The 23,494-nt window shown below is 44.2% G+C and overlaps 1 protein-coding gene across 2 annotated transcripts in view; it reads left to right on the top strand.

Moving 5' to 3' along the window:
• Positions 1–23,494, top strand: part of Ubac2 (UBA domain containing 2) — a 148,976-nt gene that overhangs the window by 7,028 nt on the left and 118,454 nt on the right. For both annotated transcript variants that reach the window (XM_032918299.1, XM_032918298.1), the window contains exons 2-3: positions 20,058–20,185; positions 22,636–22,755. In XM_032918299.1, the coding sequence (XP_032774190.1) occupies positions 20,058–20,185; positions 22,636–22,755 (248 nt within the window). The remainder of the gene's footprint in view (positions 1–20,057; positions 20,186–22,635; positions 22,756–23,494) is intronic.

Raw genomic sequence — 23,494 nt, 5'->3', positions numbered from 1 at the left:
TAGATGAGAATAGCTCAGCTCTATCATCTTGATTAGTTGTCTTGTGTGAGCAGTGGATAGTTTGGTTGGCTTTTCAAAGGTGACTTTACACTTGATGCATTTCTGCTTTAATCTAGTCTGGGTGGGTTCTCCATGCTCTGCACAGTTGCTTGGAAAGCCCAGCTCTTGGCTTTGTCCATTTCATAAAAAGTTTAGGATTGAATTTATGAAACACCAAGAAACGTAGCTTATTTATACATTTTAGCTAAGAAGGAAAAAAATTAAACATTAACCAGAGTGGGAGAAACTTAAGGGAAGGATATTTCTTTACATTGAAAAATTGAGTTTAGCCACCTTTTAGAAAGTTTGGAAATTAGAGACATAGCTATAAGATCAGTTCAGTTTACTTATCTACTTTTCCTACACATTTATGTTTTTATTGTTAAGTTACTGATTTAGTTATAAACAACTGCACATTCTTTAAACTTCTAATGTATAGAAAATCACAAGGATAAGTAAATGCCATTTATTGGAGTAAATGGCATTAATGGGAGTTTATTCTATTTTTTTTTAAGTATAACAGGATAATCACTAGATGAATAAAAAGCCAGTTTACCACACTCGAACATTGCTTTGTGTCCAGCAGAGGCTTTCGTGGTGCAGTTGGGATGCGTGTTGTTTGCTTTAGTGGCATTCTGGCTTTCCCTGTAACAGCGTTTGTCTAGTGTGCTCTTCTTGACTAAGAAGCCTCCCCTCCCCCATTTCTTCTCTATTATAATAATGCTGAGAGCACCTTGATTTAAAAATGTTCTAGCAGTGCAAGAAGGTAAAAGACTGAGAATGTGTGGGTTGATAGGATACCACCCTGGTATGCATGAAGACTTGGACTCCATCCCTAGCCCTTCATAAACTCAGACGCGGTTGAGCTGGTCTGTGCAAGTAGAGACTTGAGGGCCACAAGGTTAAGGTCCATTACCTAGGGAGCTTGAGGCCAACTTAGGATCTGCCTTTAAACAAAAATAAGGGTTAAATAAAACATATAATAAGGTGTATTGTCATAACTTTTGGCACAGTGCCCAATTCTAGTCCTTAAGGGTAATACTAAATTAAAACTTGACAAACAGTTTGACAGAAAGAGACTACTTTACTTATAATACTTATTCTTTCCAGCTGCTCTGTGGAGATTATGAAGATAGCTGTTGTTTTCCTTATTGCAGGCCAATGTCCCATCTCATAAGCTGAGATTTGACCCCTGACCCAGATTCATGTCCTCCATAGGTCACATGCTTGACACCCTGGTGTCTCTTCCTGCAGCAGGACCAGATTCATTTGTTTTCAGCAGGATGTGCCTGTCCTAAATAGATCTTCATACTATGTATGCATGTGTGTTTCCTTTCCCTGTGTGTGTGTGTGTGTGTGTGTGTGTGTGTGTCTGTGTGTGTGTGTGTGTGTGTGTGTGTGTGTGTATGTGAGTGAGTGTGAGTGTGTGTGTGTGTGTATGTGTATGTGTGTGATTGTGTGAGTATGACTGGGTGAGTGTGTGTGTGAGTGTGAGGTGTGTGTGTGTGTTTGTAAGTGTGTGTGTGTGTGAATGTGTGTGTGTGTGTGTGTGTGTGTGTGTGTGTGTGTCCCTTTTGTACTCAGCTTGAGCCAGTTTCAGTTTTAGTAACGAAAGTGAAGCCTACCTTTCCTCAGTTGCTTTAAGATGCACCTAAACATAAGTCTGATATGGGGAACTTGATAAGTTATTTACTTCAGCATTTTGGAAATATGTTTTGGAAGTAATGGTACCAAGAGGGCCTGAAGTTTTGACTCTCTTAATAATAAATGAGAATTATAGTTAAATCCTCATTTTATTTATTTTAACTCATTGAAAATTTTGTAAATGTATACAGTGAACCCAGGCGAGTGTGTGTGTGTGTGTGTGTGTGTGTCTGTGTGTGAGTGTATCTGTGTGTGTGTGTGTGTGTGTGCTGTGCAGCCACAGGACAGTGCTGGGTGTCTTCCTCAATTGGTCTCCACTGCATTTTTTGAGGCAAAGTCTTCAAGTGAGCAAAGAGCTCATCCATTTAGCTAGACTGACTGCCCATGAGTGTCAGGAATCTGTCTGTCTCTGCTCCCCACCTCCCCTACCCCCAGCTTGGGGTTACAGATTTTATATGAGCACTGGGCATTGAATCCAGCACACATTCGCACACATACTTCACCAACTGAGTCATCTCCCCAACCTGAGGAGTTACAGTACCATTCTTCTTGACCATTTCTCACAGTGTCTTTAATGTAGCATGACACAGTACAGAGAGTGGACACTAATAATTGGCTGTATTGCTATTTAATGATCAGTATGAAAGTTAATACTTCCAAGACGCTTAGCAACCCTGCAGTAAAAAAGCACTAGGAAGATGGCCCAGCGTATAAAGCTCTTGCTTGGCTAGACAAAGGACTTCTGTACAAGTGATTAGACTGGAGCTCTGATTCTCAGATAATTGTCACCCATGTAAATGTCAGGTGGCATGGTGGGTGAGTGTGGCCGCTATCCTGTAGTTTCAGCTTTGGGAGAAGGAGACAAGGCCTGTGGTTAGTTCTAGGTTTGATGATAGATGCTGTCTCAGAGGGTAATATGGGAAGCAGATGATTCCAACATCAACCCTGTGCTTCCACAAACACCACACAAGTGTGCACTCACCTGCACACAAACATAACACATACACGCTCACCACATATGCATGAAAAAATTCTCCTATGCCGTATGTGTCTTGTGGGACAAGAAACGAGCCATCAGGAGGAGTAGGGTGGGTACAGGAGGGAGATAGGGAAAGGAACAAAGTACGGTGACACACGTGAACTCACAAAAGGCTAATTTAAAAGATGTTTCAACTTACTGAACTTCTAAACCACTTAGAAATGAAAATTCAGATGTAAAGAGAGCAAACTACTGTGCCGGCAGACTGGGCCTCTTTCTCACACTTGCTCCTGTATAGGGTTCATCATGTGAGCGTGTGTTCGTGTGAACATTTCCCTTCTTTTCTTCCACTTTCTTTCCTCCCTCTAACCCCTCCCATGTCCCCTCTCCCTCTCTGATTGATGACTACTTTTTCTTATTACTGTTAAATTATTATTGCTCATTATTAGTTATGTATATTATCTGTCTCTGTCTGTCTGTCTGTCTCACGCACACGCGCGCACACACACACACACCCATTGCTTGGGTGTATATGGCTTAGAGTTGTCCACTAGGTACTGGATAACCATATGGGGCTCATCCCTGGAAGAGGCTAACTCTGTCTCCCTCAGCAGTCATTAGTTGCCTGTTTTGGTCTTTTGAGACAGGGTTTCTCTGTGTAACAGTCCTGGCTGTCTTGGAGCCCACTCTGTAGCCAGGCTGGCCTCGTACTCAGAGGTCAGTTGCTTCTGCTCCTGAGTGCTGCGATCATAGGTGGGCCACACTGCCCTGCTTATTAGTTAGTTGCCTGTTGGTCTTGGTCTAGGTGTGGGGTCCATGAGATGTTCCTCTTCTGAGTTAGCATTTCTATTGCTGTTGTCATTGTTTAGGCATCGTATTGTTGAGGTGTTGTGAGTGTAGCGTTCCTGTCATGTACTGGAGACAGTCTCATAGTAATCCTCTTGGTCATCTAGCTCTTAGAATCTTTCTGTCCTCTTTGGTCTTCCTTGAGCTTTATGTGCAACGTGTTCATGGGCTGGGCTCCCCTGGTCACTTGATCTCTGCATTGTGTCCGGTGGTTTTCTGTAATGGTCTCCATTTGCTGAAAAGAGAGGCTTCTTTGATGAAGGATATGGTCTGTACTCACCCGTGGGTGTAAGGATAGCTTTAGGGTGCAGTTAGTTATGTTGGCCTAGTCGAGCAGGGGTCGTTGGTTCTGGTCTAGGATGCATGAGTCCCAGCCCTGGACAGTTGGCCAGGCTGCTGGTACCAGGTGTGATCTTCCTCCTGTAGAGTGGACCTCGCGTCCAGTTAGACAGCTGCTGGCAAGTGCCAGCATACAAGTGCCACTATTCTGCCATGCTGGTCATAGTTATAGTTAATAGGTGTCACAGATGTATTATTGGTTGGATCAGTAGAGGATTATTTTCTTCCTCTGGTACTATGAGGGAGGGAAGCATTTAGGTTAGATCTAGCTTGAATCACTATCTTCAGCAGTGGGGACTTACATTCAACCTCTGCGAGCCAACCAAGGGCAGCAGCAACAGCCTGCACTGCTTACTACTCTTGTTGGAGCATTGTCAACCACTTCATTGGATGAACACACACACACACACACATACTTTTAGGTAAATACAATAATACAGTTCCTTGAGGTTTTTTGTTTTTTTTTTTTGGTTCTTTTTTTCGGAGCTGGGGACCGAACCCAGGGCCTTGCGCTTCCTAGGTAAGCGCTCTACCACTGAGCTAAATCCCCAGCCCTGTTCCTTGAGGTTTTATCAAACATCTTTGATGTTATTAGTCCTTCCTTCTGCCCTCTCCTGTACATAAACATTTTTGAAATCAGAACTAGGACAAGTGATATATTCAGGACTACACAGGGAGAATTAAGGTTGAAATTTTAACCTTAAATAAACTTAACCACATTAATGCTCTCCAAAGCTGACTTGTGATACATTTGTTTTGTCTTACAAATTTGAAACATGTTTGCTGAAAAAGAAACAGGCAGGCATTTAGTGTCGAAAGGACTAGTCTCTCACGGCCACTTGCCCCACTCTCCCACGTGAGCTGCACTGACATAGGTTCCCACATGTGTGTTCTTTCCTCTTTGGCACACAGGTGTCAGTTTTAAATGTGTCAGTTTTTGGTTTAATACAAAAATGGAGTTTGAATGTACATGTTATGTCTTTTTAACATTGGATATGTGAGATCACAGGTCTGAATGGTTTAGCATTTCTCTTACTAGGATGTTTCTCTCCATTAGTTTCCATTGAGAAACTATTAAGCTGAGCACTTATGACCATTGGGATAACATTGTCCTTCTTCTTTTCTGTTCTCCTTGGCTTAGTTGGTGGTTTTCATTGATTACCAGGCAAACATTCTACTCCTGGAGCTGCACCTTACGCCCATGGTCACATTCCTTTTCATTTTTCTTTTTTTTCTTTTTTTTCGGAGCTGGGGACCGAACCCACGGCCTTGTGCTTGCTAGGCAAGCGCTCTACCATTGAGCTAAATCCCCAGCCCCATTCCTTTTCATTTTTAAAGGACAGCTTTTATTATTTGTTTTTTAAAATGTAATTCTTATTTTTAAAAATTTATGCATATGAGTGTTTTGCTGCATTTATGTCTGTGCAGGTCCTGTGTCTTTGGTGCCTAAGGAGGCCAGAAAGGGGAATTGGATCCCCTGAATTGTAGTTACAGACGAGTGAGCTGCGGTGGGGGTGCTGGGAATCGAACTTGGGTTCTTTAGAAGAGCAGCCAGTGCTCTTACCCATTCACCCACCTCTCCTTTCTACCCAGTGCTCACATTCTTTCTTATTTTATTGACTGACTGATTGCATTTTTGAGATAAAGTCTCACTGTGTAGCCCTTGCTGTCTTAGAACTCTGTGTAGACTAGGCTGGCCTTGACCTCACAAAGACCCTCCTGCCTCTGCTTTCCAAGTGGATGGGATCAAAGCTGTGTGCCTCCAGTGGTCACATTCTTGAAGTCATCCGACAGGAATAATCAGGATCTGAGGATGGGAAATTGTACAGCCAGGCCCAGATGATTGTCACAGTTGAGGGCAGGTCTTCCTCACCACTCATTTGTAATCATTGAACATGATAATTTTAACAGTTTTGTCAACGGAGAGATTAAATGTTCCTTCCTTGTTCTCTTCCTCCAGTTCTTTGTTAGCCTGGGAAAGTGAATATTTCTCACATTTTGTGTGTGACTTAGACATTCACCTTACATTTTTGATTTCTGTATTTCAGTATTATTTCTATAATTTCAAGGAATGCATGTATGTATGCATGCATGTGCATGCGCGCGTGCGCACACACACACACACACACACACACACACACACACACACACACTTTTTTTTTCAAGACAGAGTTTCACTTTGTATCTCTGGCTGTCCTAGAACTCACTCTGTCTGTCTCTGCCTCCTGAGTGCTGGGATTAAAGGCATGTGCTCCCACCACTACTGGCCACAACTATTTTTTAATTGCTGAAATTTTGGCTTAATCAGTAGATTCCACTATGAAAATGAGCAATGAGTCTATCTCTATGAGTTTGAGGCCAGCCAGGACTACATGGTAAGGTCCTATCTCAAAAAGAAACAAGAAATGTACAGTGTATCCTCTGCTCTTTGCTTCCCTAATTATGTGTATGGTGTTGCCAACATGGTTCAGTAGCAAGTCTTCCCTGATTTGTCTGTGGTTAGATTTTTACATGGAAAGTAAAAATCATTAGCTCTTCTAACATTCATTCCTATGCCTGTGTGTTTGTTGTGGAGTCAAGGGCCATGGTTGCACTGAGCAGGAGATCACCCTGTAAGCCAGAGAGCCTGCGTTGTCCGGGGAGTCCAGCAGCCGCTTTCCCTCCCTGGTTCAGGTTGGCTCTCTGCAGCTGCTCTTTGAGTCTTGGATCATATGTCTTGGCATCTTTTGTTTTGTTTCCCTGCTGGAGTAAACTTTATTTGCACATTTATTATCTATGAGCCTGCTTGTCAGTATATGCACCATGTGTGCATAGTGTCTGTGGAGGACAAAAGGGAGAGAGGATCAGATCCCCTGCAACTGGAGCTACAGGCTACAGGTGCCTTGAGCCACGCCATGGGGGCGCTCAGTGGAGCTTTCTTTCCAACTCTCCTCCACATTTTTTTTATTTTTTTATTTTTTTATTTTTTTGAGACGGAGTCTTACATGCCCCAGGCAGATTATCCTGCTTTAAATCCTAAATCACCTCCAGCTTTTGATCCTCCTCCCTCCGCAGTAGTCCTGGGCTTCCAGGCATGGTGTTACCACCCTGACCGATGCGTGATGCATTTCAGAGGAATGGGACCCAGCGCTTCATGTGTGCTAGTCAAGCATTTGGCCAGCTAAGCTGCTTACACCAGGTGCTTGGTTGGGGCAGGAGCTGGCAAATGGCTGTTGAGAATTTGATAGTCACTCCTGTCAGGGGGACTCAGCTCTTCTTGTGAATTTGTCTCTGAGTGAAGTTATTTGTCTGTCTGTCCAACATCCCATCTTCTTCCCTATCACCCTCACACCAAGCTCACTTCTCCTTTGAGACTTCCAGCCCTGCGTGTGCTGCTTCTGTTGTAGAATGTAGGATTTTTTAAAAAGATTTATTTATTTATTTATCTATCTATCTATCTATCTATTTATTTATCTATTTATATTATATATAAGTACACTGTAGCTGCCTTCAGACACACCAGAAGAGGGCATCGGATCTCTTTACAGATGGTTGTGAGCCACCATGTGGTTGCTGGGAATTGAACTCAGGACCTCTGGAAGAGTAGTCGGGTGCTCTTAACCACTGAGCCATCTCTCCAGCCCCAGAATTTTTTTTTTAATGGTGATAAATCATATATTTTATTTTCTTTATATTGTAGGATTTTATTTGCTGGCCAAGCCTTCTTTCTAGCTAGGCTGTCTGCGAGAAAGAATGTGAGAGTAGGCTTGGGAGGGGTGTCATTGCCCAGGTGGCCCACCGATGTGCGCAGTGGCATTGCTACCACTAGAGGTAGCTTTAAAAATTCGGAGCCAACAGTAAAGGCCATCTAGTCTTTCTTAGTCATAGCTCTACTAAAGATAAAAGTCTCAGTTGTTCTCTCTAACAGATCAGTTTCCCATTGTAACAGAACGGGAGGCAGGGCGAAAGTGTTCAGCCAACAATAAAATTAGTAGACCCGAGTGCCTTTGTTTTGTTTAGAAGTGTGGTATCATCTAATTATCAAGGGATACTTTTCTATCGTAGTGACAGAGTTCTCTTTAATTGATGCATGCAGCTTATAGTATGGGGACTTCCAGGATGAGGTGGACACTGCTGCTCCTGTGGTGGAGAGAGGGTGAGGGTGCTCTGCACTGTAACCACTCACGTTCTTTCCCAGAGCGTCCCTGAGCCCTGGCCTCCTGTGAGAGGAAGGATACACTTCTCTGGCATCTTGAGGGTTGTTATCTTAGGACAGCTGGACAGGAGGCCCAGCAGACAAGGCCCCGTCCCTCCGCTCTCTGGGTTCCTTGCTTTGACTTGGCTCTTTACTCTCTTGGACTTCGTTTTAGTGTTTGAGGTTTGAGCGGGGCTTTTCTTTCTTCAGCCCAGTGGCTGGAAGTGTATTAGGCGGTTTCTAGCCTTTGTCTGCTCCCAGACTAGTGAGGCACTAGGACTTAAATGGTTTCTAGCCTGAACCTGGGACTTTTTACCAGAGAGGATGGGCTTTTTAGATCACAAGCTCTGAAGTCAGGCTCTCTACCCTGTAGGTGTGTGCTTCACGTGTAACTTTCAAGTGGGCCAGTCTAGGGATGCATACAGCCCATCTGCTTCTCTCTGATGGCCTAGCGTATGCAGTTATACTGTGTGGTAGCCCTGCTGTCTTTTTACCTGATCTTTCTTTTTGGGTTGAGGAGCTGACTCTCTGAACACCTGAAGTCTTCTGGCTTGTCCCCAGGTTATTACCTGCAGCATTTCCATGGACTTCGGTCTGACGATGTCCATCTGGTCATAAATTGGCATTGCTGATGGATGCCTCCCTCAACCCTGCTTCACAGACTGGGGCTAGGCAGGCCATGTGTCTCTGTAATATGGAGGGTTGTGGGAAGAGGTTAGGAATGTGACTTGTTTGCTGACACTTTACAAAAGTCCAAATTTCTCCTGAAGGCTGTACTGTAAGGCTGAACTGTTGCATGGCAACAAAGTCTCTGGAGTGTGCACTGCTGTTTCTACATGGACTTCCCTGCTTCACTGAGCATGCCTGGGGTCAGATTCTTAAAGCACCACAGATTTCCAAATTTTGAAATTATGTAATCTCTTATAGTTTACTGTACAGGTGGAGAACTTTCCCCAAGCCCCTTGCCTCACTTTTCAGAGCTGTGTGACACTGGTCTCCTCTCACTCTAACATTATTAGATTGTGTCACGTAATGAGTACTGCAACAGTGTCTGTTCTTTGTGACTAATGAGCGGTTAATGTTTACATTAAACCTTCCCAGTAAGTATAAGACCAATTACGCTAACTCCACGTAAGCCTGGGATGCTGATGCCCCTGCATCCGGTCTCAGAAGACAAGGTCGCGGTGCTTTCCTGCGGCCTGGAGCTGCCTGCGTCTTCTGCTGCCTCAGGACTGCTCTCAGCTCATCCCCTCTGCAGGTTTTAGAAAAACATCTTTCGTGTGTGTGTGTGTGTGTGTGTGTGTGTGTGTGTGTGTGTGTGTGTGTGTGTGTGTAGGACAAGTCCTACTTTCTGTGCCCCATCCCAGCCTTCCCCCAGCACCTTCTTAGTACTTTCTTTGGTTCATTTTTCTGAGAGGCTTCACCACCACTAGTTCTTTAACAGGTGCTTATGCCTGACTACCACGGCACTTGCGTGAGGTGCAGTCAGTGAGGCAGGCGCCTGGGGTGCATTAGGGGCAGAAGGTCATTCATCGATGGCTTTTGTTTTTTTTGTATGTGTTTGGTTTTTTTTGTTTTTGTTTTTGTATTTGTTTTTTTTTTTTGTTGTTGTTTTTTTTGTCTTAACCTCTAAGTGTTCTTGGGAGATTGGAGTAGTAGGAATAAACCGCGACCCTCTGACCCCTGGCAGTCTTTGTGGAGATGGTCACCAGAAGCATGCAGTTCTCATACTGCAGTGTGGTTACTGACAACAAGTCCTTAGGATTCGTCCCGAGAAGCTGAGCAGCCTGGGAGCTGAATTGTGGGAGCTGAAGGCTCCGTGCTCTGCTGACTCTGCTTTTGTACTGTACGTTCCACCCTTGTTTTCTGTTTAGTCCCTTTCTCATAAAAAGTTGGTGCAAAGATTAACTTTGTGAGATACTGAGGCATCCCCTAAGCAGTCAGCAATGGGAAGATCAGTGTTGTGGTAGGATATGGTGGCCCTTCCTTGCAAGGGTGTGAACCACACTGGGTTTTTTGACATGTACTTTTGCAGGCCAGACTTGTGGGGGCAGAATAAGTTGCCAGGTTGCTGCTCCCCCTGTGTGTCTGCAGCTAACATCTTGTAATAGCTCACAGGGTTAAGCAAAATTTGTGGTTAATGTCTTCATTGCTCAAAATATCAGGCAAAATTCACATAGCAAGATTCTTGTTCCAGCCCATTAAAGCATTTACTACTGGCGTTACTGAGTGTGTTAGGGCACTCTACATTTTCACTTTTCCTGGGTATATGTCTAAGAGTGGAATTTATGAGTCATATGGTTATTTTTTGTTTGACTCTCTGTGGAGCAAAATTTTACTTTAAGTATAAGAAAGTGTGTTTTCTTTGTAAATAACACACAGAGAGAGTGTGTCTGGCAGAACTGGGTCCAAATAGCAGCCCCTTTATTCTCATGCTGTGCCCTGAAGCAAATTATTTATTCTTCATAGTGTATTTCTTCACCTAATGTTTGTGAGCAGAGGATTCCTGTCTCCAGATAATAAGGACTCAGGAGACATGGGAAGGCCTTTTATCAGGACAGTCCAGTGTGTAAGATAGTCCACCTGAAGTGGAGTCACTGTGGTCATGATTTTATAGTGACAGGGCCTCCTGAGCCAAGTAGTGTTGGCTGCACAGACAACAGTGTGCACTCTTGTCATACCTAAGAGAAGCTGGAGATGAACGACTCCAAGGAAATCTTAACTTTGGTGTTTTATAGCACTTGGCCATCTATGGTTTTTCTTTTACTTTTAGACTAACATGTTGCCTGTTCATTCATATAGCTTTCCTATCTTCAAAGGTAAAGAAAGAGGTCATCAGAGAAACGACTTTTAAAAACTTGCTTGTTTAATGAGTAAGCTCTTATGTGGGAACTACTTCCTGACCACTCACAGACTGGAAGTTTGCTAGTGACTGGCCTGAGCTCTGAGCATGAGGGTATGACAGACTTCTCCCTGAATAAGTAACTAGTTAAATTTTTTTTTTTTTTTTTAACCCGGGGCATGGTGGTGAACACCTTTAATCCCAGTACTCAGGAGGCAGAGGCAGGTGGATCTCTGTGAGTTCAAACCTGGTCTACAAAGCAAATTTAGGACAGCCAGGGCTTTGCTATACCTGAAACCCTGTCTTGAAAAACAAAATGATAAGAAATTTCCATTAAAATAGATTTGTATAAGAAACAAAGTATCTCACAAATAGACTGTGATGGTTAGTGTTTTGATAGCTGCTTTACAAAACACCTATTTATGCACTACTTTTAAAAAGTAGTGTATATCATACATACACTATGCCACTAATGCCACTAATACTATTTTCGGAACCTCTTTCTAGTAGGTAGTATTTTTTTTCTTCCATCTTTATTAAATTGGGTATTTCTTATTTACATTTCAAATGTTATTCCCTTTCCTGGTTTCCTGTCCATCAGCCCCCTAACCCTTCCCCTTCCCCTTCTATATGGGTGTTCCCCTCCCTATCTACCCCATTAACAGCCCCCCAACAATCCCCTACACTGGGGGAGGTCCAGCCTTGGCAGGACCAAGGGCTTCCCTTTCCACTGGTGCTCTTACTAGGATATTCATTGCTACCTATGAGGTTGGAGCCCAGGGTCAGTCCATGTATAGTCTTTGGGTAGTGTTTTAGTCCCTGGAAGCTCTGGTTGGTTGGCATTGTTGTTCATATGGGGTCTTGAGCCCCTTCAAGCTCTTTCAGTCCTTTCTCTGATTCCTTCAACGGGGGTCCTGTTCTCAGTTCAGTGCTTTGCTGCTGGTATTTGCCTCTGTATTTGACATGTTCTGGTTATGTCTCTCAGGAGAGGTCTATCTCTGGTTCCTGTCAGCATGCACTTCTTTGCTTCATCCATCTTACCTAGTTTGGTGGCTGTATATGTATGGGCCACATGTGGGGCAGGCTCTGAATGGGTGTTCCTTCAGTCCCTGCTCTAAACTTTGCCTCCCTATCCCCTCCTATGGATATTTTTGTTCCCCTTTTAAAGAAGGTGTGGAAATCCTCATTTTGGTCATCCTTCTTGAGTTTCATGTGGTCTGTGCATCTTGGGTAATTCGAGCATTTGGGCTAATAGCCACTTATCAATGAGTGCATACCATGTGTGTTTTTCTGTGATTGGGTTACCTCACTCAGGATATTTTCTAGTCCCATCCATTTGCCTATGAATTTCATGAAGTCATTGTTTTTGATAGCTGAGTAATATTCCATTGTGTAGATGTACCATATTTTCTGCATCCATTCCTCGGTTGAAGGACATCTGGGATCTTTCCAGCTTCTGACTATTATAAATAAGGCTGCTATGAACATAGTGGAGCATGTGTCCTTGTTGTATGTTGGACCATCTTTGGGTATATGCCCAAGAGAGGTATAGCTGGGTCCCCAGGTAGTGGAATGTCCAATTTTCTGAGGAACCTCCAGACTGATTTTTAGAGAGGTTATGCCAGTTTGCAATCCCACCAACAGTGGAGGAGTGTTCCTCTTTCTCCACATCCTTGCCAGCATCTGCTGTCACCTGAGTTTTTTTATCTTAGCCATTCTGACTGGTGTGAGGTAGAATCTCAGGGTTGTTTTGATTTGCATTTCCCTGATGACTAAAGATGTTGAACATTTCTTTAGGTGCTTCTCAGCCATTCGATATTCTTCAGCTGTGAATTCTTTGTTTAGCTCTGAACCCCATTTTTTAATAGGGTTATTTGTCTCCCTGCAGTCTAACTTCTTGAGTTCTTTGTATATTTTGGATATAAGGCCTCTATCTGTTGTAGGATTGGTAAAGATCTTTTCCCAATCTGTTAGTTGCCGTTTTGTCCTAACCACAGTGTCCTTTGCCTTACAGAAGCTTTGCAGTTTTATGAGATCCCATTTGTCGATTCTTGATCTTAGAGCATAAGCCATTGGTGTTTTGTTCAGGATTTTTTTTCCAGTGCCCATGTGTTCCAGATGCTTCCCTAGTTTTTCTTTTATTAGTTTGAGTGTGTCTGGTTTGATGTGGAGGTCCTTGATCCACTTGGACTTAAGCTTTGTACAGGGTGATAAGCATGGATTGATCTGCATTCTTCTACATGTTGACCTCCAGTTAAACCAGCACCATTTGCTGAAAATGTTATCTTTTTTCCACTGGATGGTTTTGGCTCTTTTGTCAAAAATCAAGTGACCATAGGTGTGTGGGTTCATTTCTGGGTCTTCAATTCTATTCCACTGGTCTATCTGCCTGTCTCTGTACCAATACCATACAGTTTTTATCACTACTGCTCTGTAATACTGCTTGAGGTCAGGGATGGTGATTCCCCCAGAAGTTCTTTTTTTGTTGAGGATAGTGTTAGCTATCCTGGGTTTTTGTTATTCTAAATGAATTTGCAAATTGCTCTTTCTAACTCTATGAAGAATTGAGTTGGAATTTTGATGGAGATTGCATTGAATCTGTAGATTGCTTTGGGCAAGATGGCCAATCCATGAGTGTGAGAGGTCTTTCCATCTTCTGAGATCTTCTTCAGTTTCTTTCTTCAGAGACTGAAGTTCTTGTTATACAGATCTTTCACTTACTTGTTTAAAGTCACAACGAGGTATTATTATTTGAGACTATTATGAAGGGTGTCATTTCCTTAATTTCTTTCTCAGTCTGTTTATCCTTTTAGTAGAGGAAGCCTACTGATTTGTTTGAGTTAATTTTATACCCAGCCACTTTGCTGAATTTTCTTATCTGGCTTAGTAGTTCTCTGGTGGAACTTTTGGGATCACTTAAGTATACTATCATATCATCTGCAAATAATAATATTTTGACTTCGTCCTTTCCAATTTGTATCCCTTTGGCCTCCTTTTGTTGTCCAATTGCTCTGGCTAGGACTTTGAGAACTTTATTGAATAAGTAGGGTAGGTAGTATTTTTATACTACTTATTTTTTAGTGTTGAATGTTAGTCTGTCTCTCATGTAGACCAACATTTAATTTAATTTTCCCCTTTTCCTTTTGGACATTACAGATACTGTTTTCACAGTAATACAGACCATGTCAGGAGAGCATCTTTGTGACAGATAAAGTCTGTGTATATCCATGGTAATGATTGCTGTGGCCTGAATCCATCCTGTGTGTGTGTGTGTGTGTGTGTGTGTGTATGTGTGTGTGTGTGTGTATCTGTGTGTGCATGTGTGTATGTATCTGTGTGTTTGTGTGTGTGAGATATATATATATGTATATATGTGTATATATGTATATATGTATATACGTATATATATGTACGTACATACATACATATATGTATGTATGTATATATGTATATGTGTATGTATATGTATATATATATATATATATATATATATATATATATATGGATGTGTTTGAGCTTTCCACCACAGTGACAGGTGCCTGGGAAGAGCAATTTCAGTGAAGAAAGATTTGCTTCAGGTCTCAGCTTAGAAATGCTAATCCATGGTTAGCTGGTTCCATCGCCTGTAGGGCTGTGTGAGGTGCCATGGTGGTGAGGGTGTGTGCTGGAGGAGGTTGCTCCATGGCAGCCAGAAATGATGCGGGGAAGGATGGAGAGAGAGGCATAGAAAGGCTGTGTTGGCTGCCACAGAGGATAGAGGGTAAGGGGAAGGCAGAGGGGAATGGAGTGAGGCAGAGAAGATATGGAGGACGACACCTGGAGCAAGAGCAGCTCTACAGCAGGCTGTGTGCCTCTGAGTTAACCCAGTTAGGCCCAGGGCCATCCAGGCCATTGCTGCTTTTGGACCAGGCTTTCAGTAGCCTTTGGGGCGGGTTTCATATTAATACCATAGTCACGTATCTTCATTTTGGTAATTTCAGCATTTAGTAAGTATTCACCACACTGTTACACTTTCTACAACCTGTATTCCTTTTGCTGTCTCCATTCAAAATTGCACATGCTTGTTAGAGATAAGGCACCGCTGTGAGTTGTTGGTGCTTTTTGGGACAGTATATGTGTCTTGCATAATCGACAGCAGAGCTGCGTGGTATAAAATGTAGGGTATGGTTTTGTTAGGATCAGATCATCGGGGTTTGAATTTTAATTCTGCTGTCTGGCCGTTCACGCGGCTGCTGTGAGATGATACTCTTGTGATACTCTTGTGATACTCTTGTGATACTTTTGTGATACTCTTGTGATACTCTTGTGCTTCTTTTCTGTGTGCTCAGCCTCAGTGCTCACCCGTCTGTTGCTGGAGTGCTGCTTGGTGTAGGTTTCTGACTGTGCTTGCTGCTTCATTCCTCCAGTAAGGCTCTTTCCACCCAGTCTAGACTGTTGGTACAAATGTAACTCTTCAGATACATTGCTAGGCTTCTCAGAAAGTCCTCGCTGATCTGTCACATTGGTGGGACCCAACTGGATAAAAAAGTTACTAGGTCTTTGAGAATTTTGTGCAATATATTTTGGGCAAAATCACCTCTCAACTCTTCCCAGACCTTTTCTGTACCCACCCAGCTCTGTGACCTTTTACAAACAATGACACCTTCAAGATACTTTGGCTGCCAAAATATTCTTGGATATATTGGAGCGTGATCAATGTGCTTGGAGCTGTACTCGCAGAGAAAATGCTCTTCTCTCCGCAGCATTTGAGAGAAGCTTCTCTTCTCACAGCTGTCAGCAGCTGCATTGTTAGGGGTGGGGCTGTGTGCTCACTGTCCTCTGCACTCCTGGGAGCAGCTCTGAGTTCATGCAGACAGCTGCACTGCTGAGCTCTGAAGCCGCCATCACTACCTCTGCTTTCACACTCTTTCCACCCCTCTTCCTCAGTGATCCCTGAGCCTCGGTGGGCGGAAGGTATACATATTTCCTTTAGGGCTGAATATTCTCAATCTTTTACTCTCTGAACCTTGGCTAGTTGTGGGTCCGTGTTAATGACCCTCTACTGCTAATAGAATCTTCTCTGAAGAGGGTTGAGAGATCCATTGATCTAAGAGTGTGTGGCAAAGCGGTTTAGGGACTTGATGCTGCTGTCTTGTGGACTGCCCCTCCCCCGCCCTGCCTTCCAGGTCCTTCACTTCTGCTGCTCTCCTTATCCCAAGGCTAACTACCTGCCTGCAAGCTTTTGTCACAGCTTTCCTGCCCCGAGCACCCAAGCTGAGGCTCTTGTCCTCATGCAAAGTCACTTACTCTCGAACGTCATTTTTCTTCAGTGTAGTGCTTGCCTCGAGGGTTGTTTTGAGAATTAGACGTGTGATTCTTTTATTTACCATCAAAAGTACTGAAAGGCTACTGGATGCCAGCTGGTGTTTGAGCTATGGGGATAAAGTAGGGAGCAGACAAGAAACCCTTCTGCCATCATAGAGTCTGTGTGATGGTGAAGACAGGAGTTAACCGAGTGCTGTGAGACTAGCACAGCAGGGTGAAACCCTGAGGGAGGATTTGGAGTGGGCCCTGGGCAAGAGCAGAGCGTTGTGTGGGGTGGAGAGAGCTGTGCCCAAAGCCCTGATACAGTGATGAGTGCCAGGAGCAAGACCATAAGAATAAACAGGGCTAGTATGCGTTGTTGGTGCAGAGGCAGGGGCATGGAGCAGAGGAGCTTGTGTTTTCTTTAACATACTGTATTTTATTTAAATTTTACTTTTTGAAATTGTAATTACAAAAATTTCCCTAATCTTTTCTCCCTCCAGATTATCCCATGTGTCCCATATCCCTCCTTCCAGATTCATGGCTTTCTTTGTGTAATTGTTGTTACGTATTTGTGAGTCTCTAGTGCCAGCTGCTTTTGTGAGCTAGCATTTTACTTTCTGACTTTATGAATTTCACTATTCTAGATGTCTCTTGTAAAGAGCATCCTGGGATAATTGACTTCTCATCATGGACTTGTTCCACTTAGCTCAGAGCCCTTGGGCTCAGCGAGCGATAGTGTAACACAGTCAGAACTCCCTCCCCTTTCATGGCTGAGTTAAGTCCTGTGTGTATGTGGCAGTTTGTTTATTGTTCATCAGAGGACAGTTTGGTAAGAACTTGAGTACCTGCTCCATCAGAACCCATCTAACAAAGGCCAGTTGACTGCCCTGGGGAATCCCCAACTGCTGCAGCCACTGAGAGCCTGTGCTCTGCTGGACCTGAGGCGGAACTAACAAACACGTTTCTTTTAAAACTGAAGTCTGCCTTTAGAATTTGTGACAGTGTTTCTTACCTGGATCATCTGAGCAGCCTCCTGCCAGGACTCCGGTTCCCATCTTCCCGATCTCAGTTTAGCGACTCAGATGATGATATAACTCAGATGCATCTTTCCACCCTACACCCTTGGCCCCACCCCATATACCCTGCCACTCTCAGGGAAGGTTGGAAGCCTCCTCATGCCTCCAGGTTCTGCTCGCTGCTTCCCACTTCTTTGGCCTTATAGTCTACCAGTTTGCTTGTGCTTTCAGTGTGGGTGGCCCTCTTGCCTGTTGAATGTGGTTCTGCTTAAAGATTTTTCCTGCCTGCTCCATATAGAATGACACCTGCCTCTTCTATTAGAAGTCTCCCCAGAGGCCTGATTCATAAGAGCAAGCCTTGCTTCCCAGTGCCATCAAGAATCCCCTGGGGGTGGGTGTGTCCATCCTCCACTGTCTTTAGCTGGATCGTCTGTTGGATAGGGTGGCCACCATCCTGAGCTCTGGTAGAGGAAAAGAACATGAACAGTTCATTGGCTCTAAGTATCTGTCTGGAAGTGACATATCGTAGGTTTACGTGGCTCAAGCAAGTCACATTGCCACACTAGCGTCTGTTGGTGGGGATTAGTGACATTACCTAGTGGCTGGGAACTCTTTAGGAATACATGGTGAATAGCAGCCTCAGACTTTACCTGCTTGGCTTTTCCAAGCATTTGTTTCCACATGTCAATCATCCTTTTTTCTCCTGTGAATGTTAAGTACCACAAGTGTAGGGCCTTTGTTCTGACATCCCTGCTGAATCCCAGGGCCTAGGAACATTCGTGATTGATAGAGAGTGCTTAGTGATTTTAGAGTCAGGGACATAACCAAGGTACCTCATTGATAGTCATTGGCAGAGTGACCTTGGGAGGAGTTGGGAGGAGATGGCATGAAATAAGGCTGGGCAGGTTTCTAGAGAGCACTGGTGACATTGATGCTTGAGGAATTGTGCCAGTGTAGCACTTGGGACCAGGAGTTTACAGCTCAGCTGTGTGGTTTTCTCTAATCTTGTTGAGTTGCTCAGGCTGTCTGTCACAGGGAAGGTGAAAGTGGGAAGAGGGGCTGCTGTCCTCTGGGTGAGCCTGCATGACTGCATCCTTTCTCTGTTCCTGTCCCAGGAACAGACGATCTCACCTGGACCAGGAGGAAGCCCATCCCACCCAGTGGGGTTGACATGGCAAGGGTGGTAGGAGCCTGTGCGCACATGTGCAGTGCTGAGGCCAAGGACTGGGCAGGTGCCCTACCACGGAGCCTCATGAGCTCTGACTCTCTGCAGCTGAGTTCTCATTTCCCATTCTACAGGCAAGGAAAACTGAGTCTTCTGTGGTACAAGATAAACTAAGGCTGGCTATGCTCACAGCCTTGGTCTTTGTGGCCTGTTGAGGCCCTAGGCAGTAGGGTGCTCTGTCAGGTTTGAGATCTGGCAAGCCTTGGTGAAGAGAGTGTGCAACACTGTATGGTAGTTCCGGTGTAGATGTGTGCAAGACCTGACCAGGGAGGAAATACCTGGGCTATTTCTGTGTGCTTGCACAAGCACTATAACCACAGCACTAACTGTGAGGGGTAAGTTCATCTGCAAGGATTTCTTATAAAAATGACACAGAATCTGAAAGGGTCCCTCTGGTGTCTCCGGTGGTCTTGCGGTTGGTAAGCTGGGCATGTGGACTCCCTTCTGGTGCCCTTCACATCATTGGGAAGTTAGAAGTGAAGGGAACCCTGAGTGCCACAGAAGGGGGACACTGTCTAGGCTAGTTCCCACAGGCTGTGGAGGAAAGAGAAATAAGTCTGGAAACATTTTCCCAAAAAACTGAAAGCCACTGTGTGCAGGAAGCCGTGAGCTGCACAGTGGGTCGAGTGAGGATTCAAGGGCAGGAGATGAGTAGGGTTGGAAACACTTGAGCCTGGGAGCCTTGGGCCCAGAGTGTGGAGGTCTGTGGAGCCAGAGTGAGGTTGTAGCTCTTCCTAGGAGACAGTGGGGAGTAGGAGCGTGCACGCGCTGCTGGGGAGAGATCTGCATGGGCGCAGGCACCCTTGGGACTGCAGGGCCTTAAAAATGGTCCTGTTAGTTGAAACCTCTCTCTGTAGTTAGAAATGTACAGGGAAATGAAAGCAGCAACATTAATATTCAGTATACCATAGCTTATGACAAACATTAGAGACTTCTGAGTGCTGAAGTGCCTTGCTTCTGGCAAAGCATTGTCGCATGGTTTGAGATGTGCAGATCTGTTGGTACAAGTTACAAATGGGGTGCTTTATATGAAACCCTGAATTGTCCTACAGGTGGGTTTGTCTGGGTTTCCAGTATTTTTCGTTCCCTGTGATGTCAGTGTCATGAAATCCACCCAGGCAGTTGTCTTGTGAAGATTCTACAGCATGTCTTCTGGGAAGTCTTAGTTCCTGTCATGTGTTGGTTGCTTGTAGCTTTGGTTACAAGTGATCATATATACCCGATGGCCACACAGGATAGGGCAGAGGTCCCATGAGCCCTCCTGTTCCTGTGGAAAACTTGGTTCCTCCTGTTCGCTGTGGAAAACCTCAGGAGCCCACTGCAGCCAACAGTGTTAGCATTTAAAATCCTTTAAAACCTTTTCAAACCAAATGACTCTGCCAGCCCCAGGTGCTAACTGGGGGATCCATGCTGTCTGGAGTTTACTGGGTATTGGCTGCATTTGGTCTCCTGTCCAAGCCACCTGACAGTGAAGCCTTTCCAGAGTCGTACCTGCCTGCTGTCGGGGTCAGAGCTGTTGGTAGCTGTTTCAGGAAGAGCTAAATGTCTGAGCTGCAGTGCTTAGGCTTTCTTCTCATTCCAAACAAATTAGCTATCCTGCTTTTCATCTTTGAGTTGTTTGTTTGTTTTAAAAATCCCAGTCATTCTGAACATGGCTTTCTTCCTAGATAAGGCACCTCTGTCGAAGAGTCTTTTGCTGGTCCCCAGTACCCTGTCCCTTCTGCTGACACTCTTGCTGCCTCACTGTCAGAAGTTCTTCGTGTATGATCTCCACGCTGTCAAGAACGACTTCCAGGTGGGCACACTGTTCTTTGGCATCTGGGAGTTGAGGGGATGTTTTTCTAGACTTGCCTTTTCTTCCTACAATTCCTTAGTCCCTCAAAATCCCTAAAGAGTCTGTGAGAGACATTACTGATACTGTATTGACAAGCACACTTTCTAGTTATGTGCATGGTATTTTCAGTAAAGTGAGTTATAATGGAGAAACTCAGCATTTCCTTTTACTGAGTGGTAGTTTCTATTTCAGGTTTTACTCATGGAAATTCAGTTTCTAATTTCACGAGAATTTGTGGTCTAGTGAGATGGATCTGTCACTAAAGGCATTTGTCACCAAATCTGAGCTGAGTTCATTTTCTGGGGCCCACATGGTGGAAAGAAAGAACCCACTCCTACATTTTCCAAAACCTGTCTCTGTGTATTTGATGAGATGGTTTACTCTCAATCGTCTGTGACACATTCTGAATTAATAAATCTACAAAGGGAATTAAACCAAGAGGAAGATCTTAGCTGTGGAAACAGCAGAGCTTGGCCTTCAGAGTTGATGAGTGGGTCTTGTGTTGGGGTCGGTGTTAGTACCACATGTGCTGGGTGCCCACACAGCTTCTTTTGCCACCCAGGGCATAAACATGTTTTTGCTACCTTCCTCATGATGCGTGTGCCTAACAAGGCAGATCATAGGCAGAGAGCGAGACAGACATCAGCAAGGCTGTGGGAAGGGATGGCAGGTGAATGTTCATGGTACAGTGTTCAGGGGAATAGGACAGCGCACAGCACTGTGCATTCCCAACAGCACTGAGCTGTGTACCTAAATAGTTAAAAGGGTAAATTGTGACTTGCATTTCACAGTGATTCAAAGGAAGCTCAGGGTTAAGGCTGTAACTGAAGAGGGAGTGAAGTCAGGGTGTTTTACAGGTGTCATTGGGATCCTTCACATTTGGAGAACATTACAGACTCAAATAGGCCTTTGGGGAGTGGCGTTTTCTTTATGCATGCCTTTATTTTCACCTAGCTAGAGGGTGAGTTTCCAAAGCTGAAATGTTCATCAACCAGTCCCCAGAGCTGCCATGTGAGTGGTTCTTTGCTGATTAAGCTCAGAAAGTGTAGTTTTGAACTTTTACCCAAGTTGTCATTTACGTTTTGCTCTTAAATTCAGTAGTGTAAAAACATTTCATTAGTTTTTTATTTTAGCTGGTTGTGTTTGAGAGTGTTTGTGCGTGTGTCCTATTAAACACCCTCCCCACCTTTTTAAAAAACATCTATTTACTTAATTCTGTGTGGGTGTGGTGGTGAGCATGTGCCTCATGTGGAGGTCAGAGGACAGTTCTGTGGAGTCAGTCGTCTGTGGGACCTAGGGCTTGAACTCATAGCGTCAGGCTTGGCAACAGGTTCCCTGACTGCTGAGGATTTTATGAGGACTTTTCTGTTGCCTTAGCAAGATGTGTCTTATTATGATAAGTGAAGAGATTTCTCACTGCTGTGTGTGTGTGTGTGTGTGTGTGTGTGTGTGTGTGTGTGTGTGTATGAAGAGACTTCTCACTGTTGTGTGTGTGAGTGTGTGTGTGTGTGAAGAGACTTCTCTGTCAGGTGTGTGTGTGTGTGTGTGTGTGTGAAGAGATGTGTCTCTGTGGGGTGTGTGTGTGTGTGTGTGTGTGTGTGTGTGTGAAGAGACTTCTCTGTCAGGTGTGTGTGTGTGTGTGTGTGTGTGAAGAGACTTCTCTGTCAGGCGTGTGTGTGTGTGTGTGTGTGTGAAGAGACTCTGTCACGTGTGTGTGTGTGTGTGTGTGTGTGAGCGTGTGTCTCTTTTTCGGGCGTGTGAGTGTGTGTGTGTGTGTGTGTGGGTGTGTGTGGCGTGTGAGTGTGTGTGTGAGTGTGTATGTGTGTGTGTGAAGAGTGTGTGTGTGTGTGTGTGTGTGTGTGTGTGTGTGTGTGTGTGTGTGATGTGTGTGTGTGTGTGTGTGTGTGTGGTGTGTGTGCGGGTGTGTGTGTGTGTGTGTGTGTGTGTGTGTGTGTGTGTGTGTGTGTGTGTGTTTGTGCTGTATATATAGAGGCGTGTGTGTGTGTGTGTGTGTGAAGAGACTTCTCTGTCAGGCATGTGTGTGTGTGTGTGTGTGTGTGTGTGTGTGTGTGTGTGTGTGAAGAGACTTCTCTGTCAGGTGTGTGTGTGTGTGTGTGAAGAGACTTCTCTGTGTGTGTGTGTGTGTGTGTGTGTGTGTGAAGAGATTTCTCTCTGTCAGGCGTGTGAAGAGACTTCTCTGTCAGGCGTGTGTGTGTGTGTGTGTGTGTGTGTGTCAGAAGAGACTTCTCTGTCAGGTGTGAGTGTGTGTGTGTGTGTGTGTGTGTGTGTGTGTGTGTGTGTGTGAAGAGACATGGTACTGGCTGGCTTTCCCATTGCATGTGTGTCGTGACTTTGAACTACGCAGTCCAAGGCTCCCCTCACACCATGCTCTGCATTTAACCTCTGTGCAGATTTGGAGACTGATATGTGGAAGAATAATTTGCCTTGACCTGAAAGACGCTTTCTGTAGTGGTCTTCTCATTTATAACTTCAGAATATTTGAAAGAAGATTTGGAAGCAGGAAGTTCGCAGTAAGTCATTCCATGCTGTAACATTTTCTACTGAGGTTCCACAGTGAAATGACCATCTCTGCACTCCTCATTTGCATGCGTGCTAGGCAAGGGCACTTTACCACTCAGCTACATCTGCAGTCCTTTTATATATCTTTTTAAACTCTGAAGTTAAAGTCTTGCCTCCTTGTCCAGGCAGGCCTCTGGGATCACAGGTGCACAGCACTGTTGGGCCTTTACCTTTAAAATGCCTCATTCGTTCGCGTGTCATTCGTGACTATCACTTTAATTACGTGATTCTAGATCTGATTTGTGACTAGGACATTAACACAAGAAAAAAAATCAACTTTAAGCCAATAGCATGATAAAGTAATGAAGTGATAGTGATGATAATACAAGACATTAAGGATATGTCAGTAATAATGATTTTAATTAAAAGTTTAGCTAATGAAATTCTGGTCACTTATTTGGCTTCATGGTATATGTGCTACTTATTAGCACTATGTTTTAATTAAATGTCTTTTTCAACATATCTAGAAGTCAGAGAGGCTAATACATATGAACAATTGTGGCTTATTTCCCAATTTTGAAAAGTAACGAAAATCAGGTAATATAAGAATAAGCTTGTGCATGTATTCACATGTATGTGATGTGTATATTTGTATGTCGGTGCACACCTGTATGCATGGACTATACTCCCATGTCCTTGCTCATGCTAACTAAATAACTATTACTTATTTTAGGTAACTCATTGTGTTTT

Source organism: Rattus rattus, chromosome 12, assembly GCF_011064425.1.
Source record: "Rattus rattus isolate New Zealand chromosome 12, Rrattus_CSIRO_v1, whole genome shotgun sequence".
Taxonomy (NCBI): Eukaryota; Metazoa; Chordata; class Mammalia; order Rodentia; family Muridae; genus Rattus; species Rattus rattus.
The sequence above is the reverse complement of the archived record's forward strand: the minus strand, read 5'-3'. Positions and strand labels throughout refer to the sequence as shown.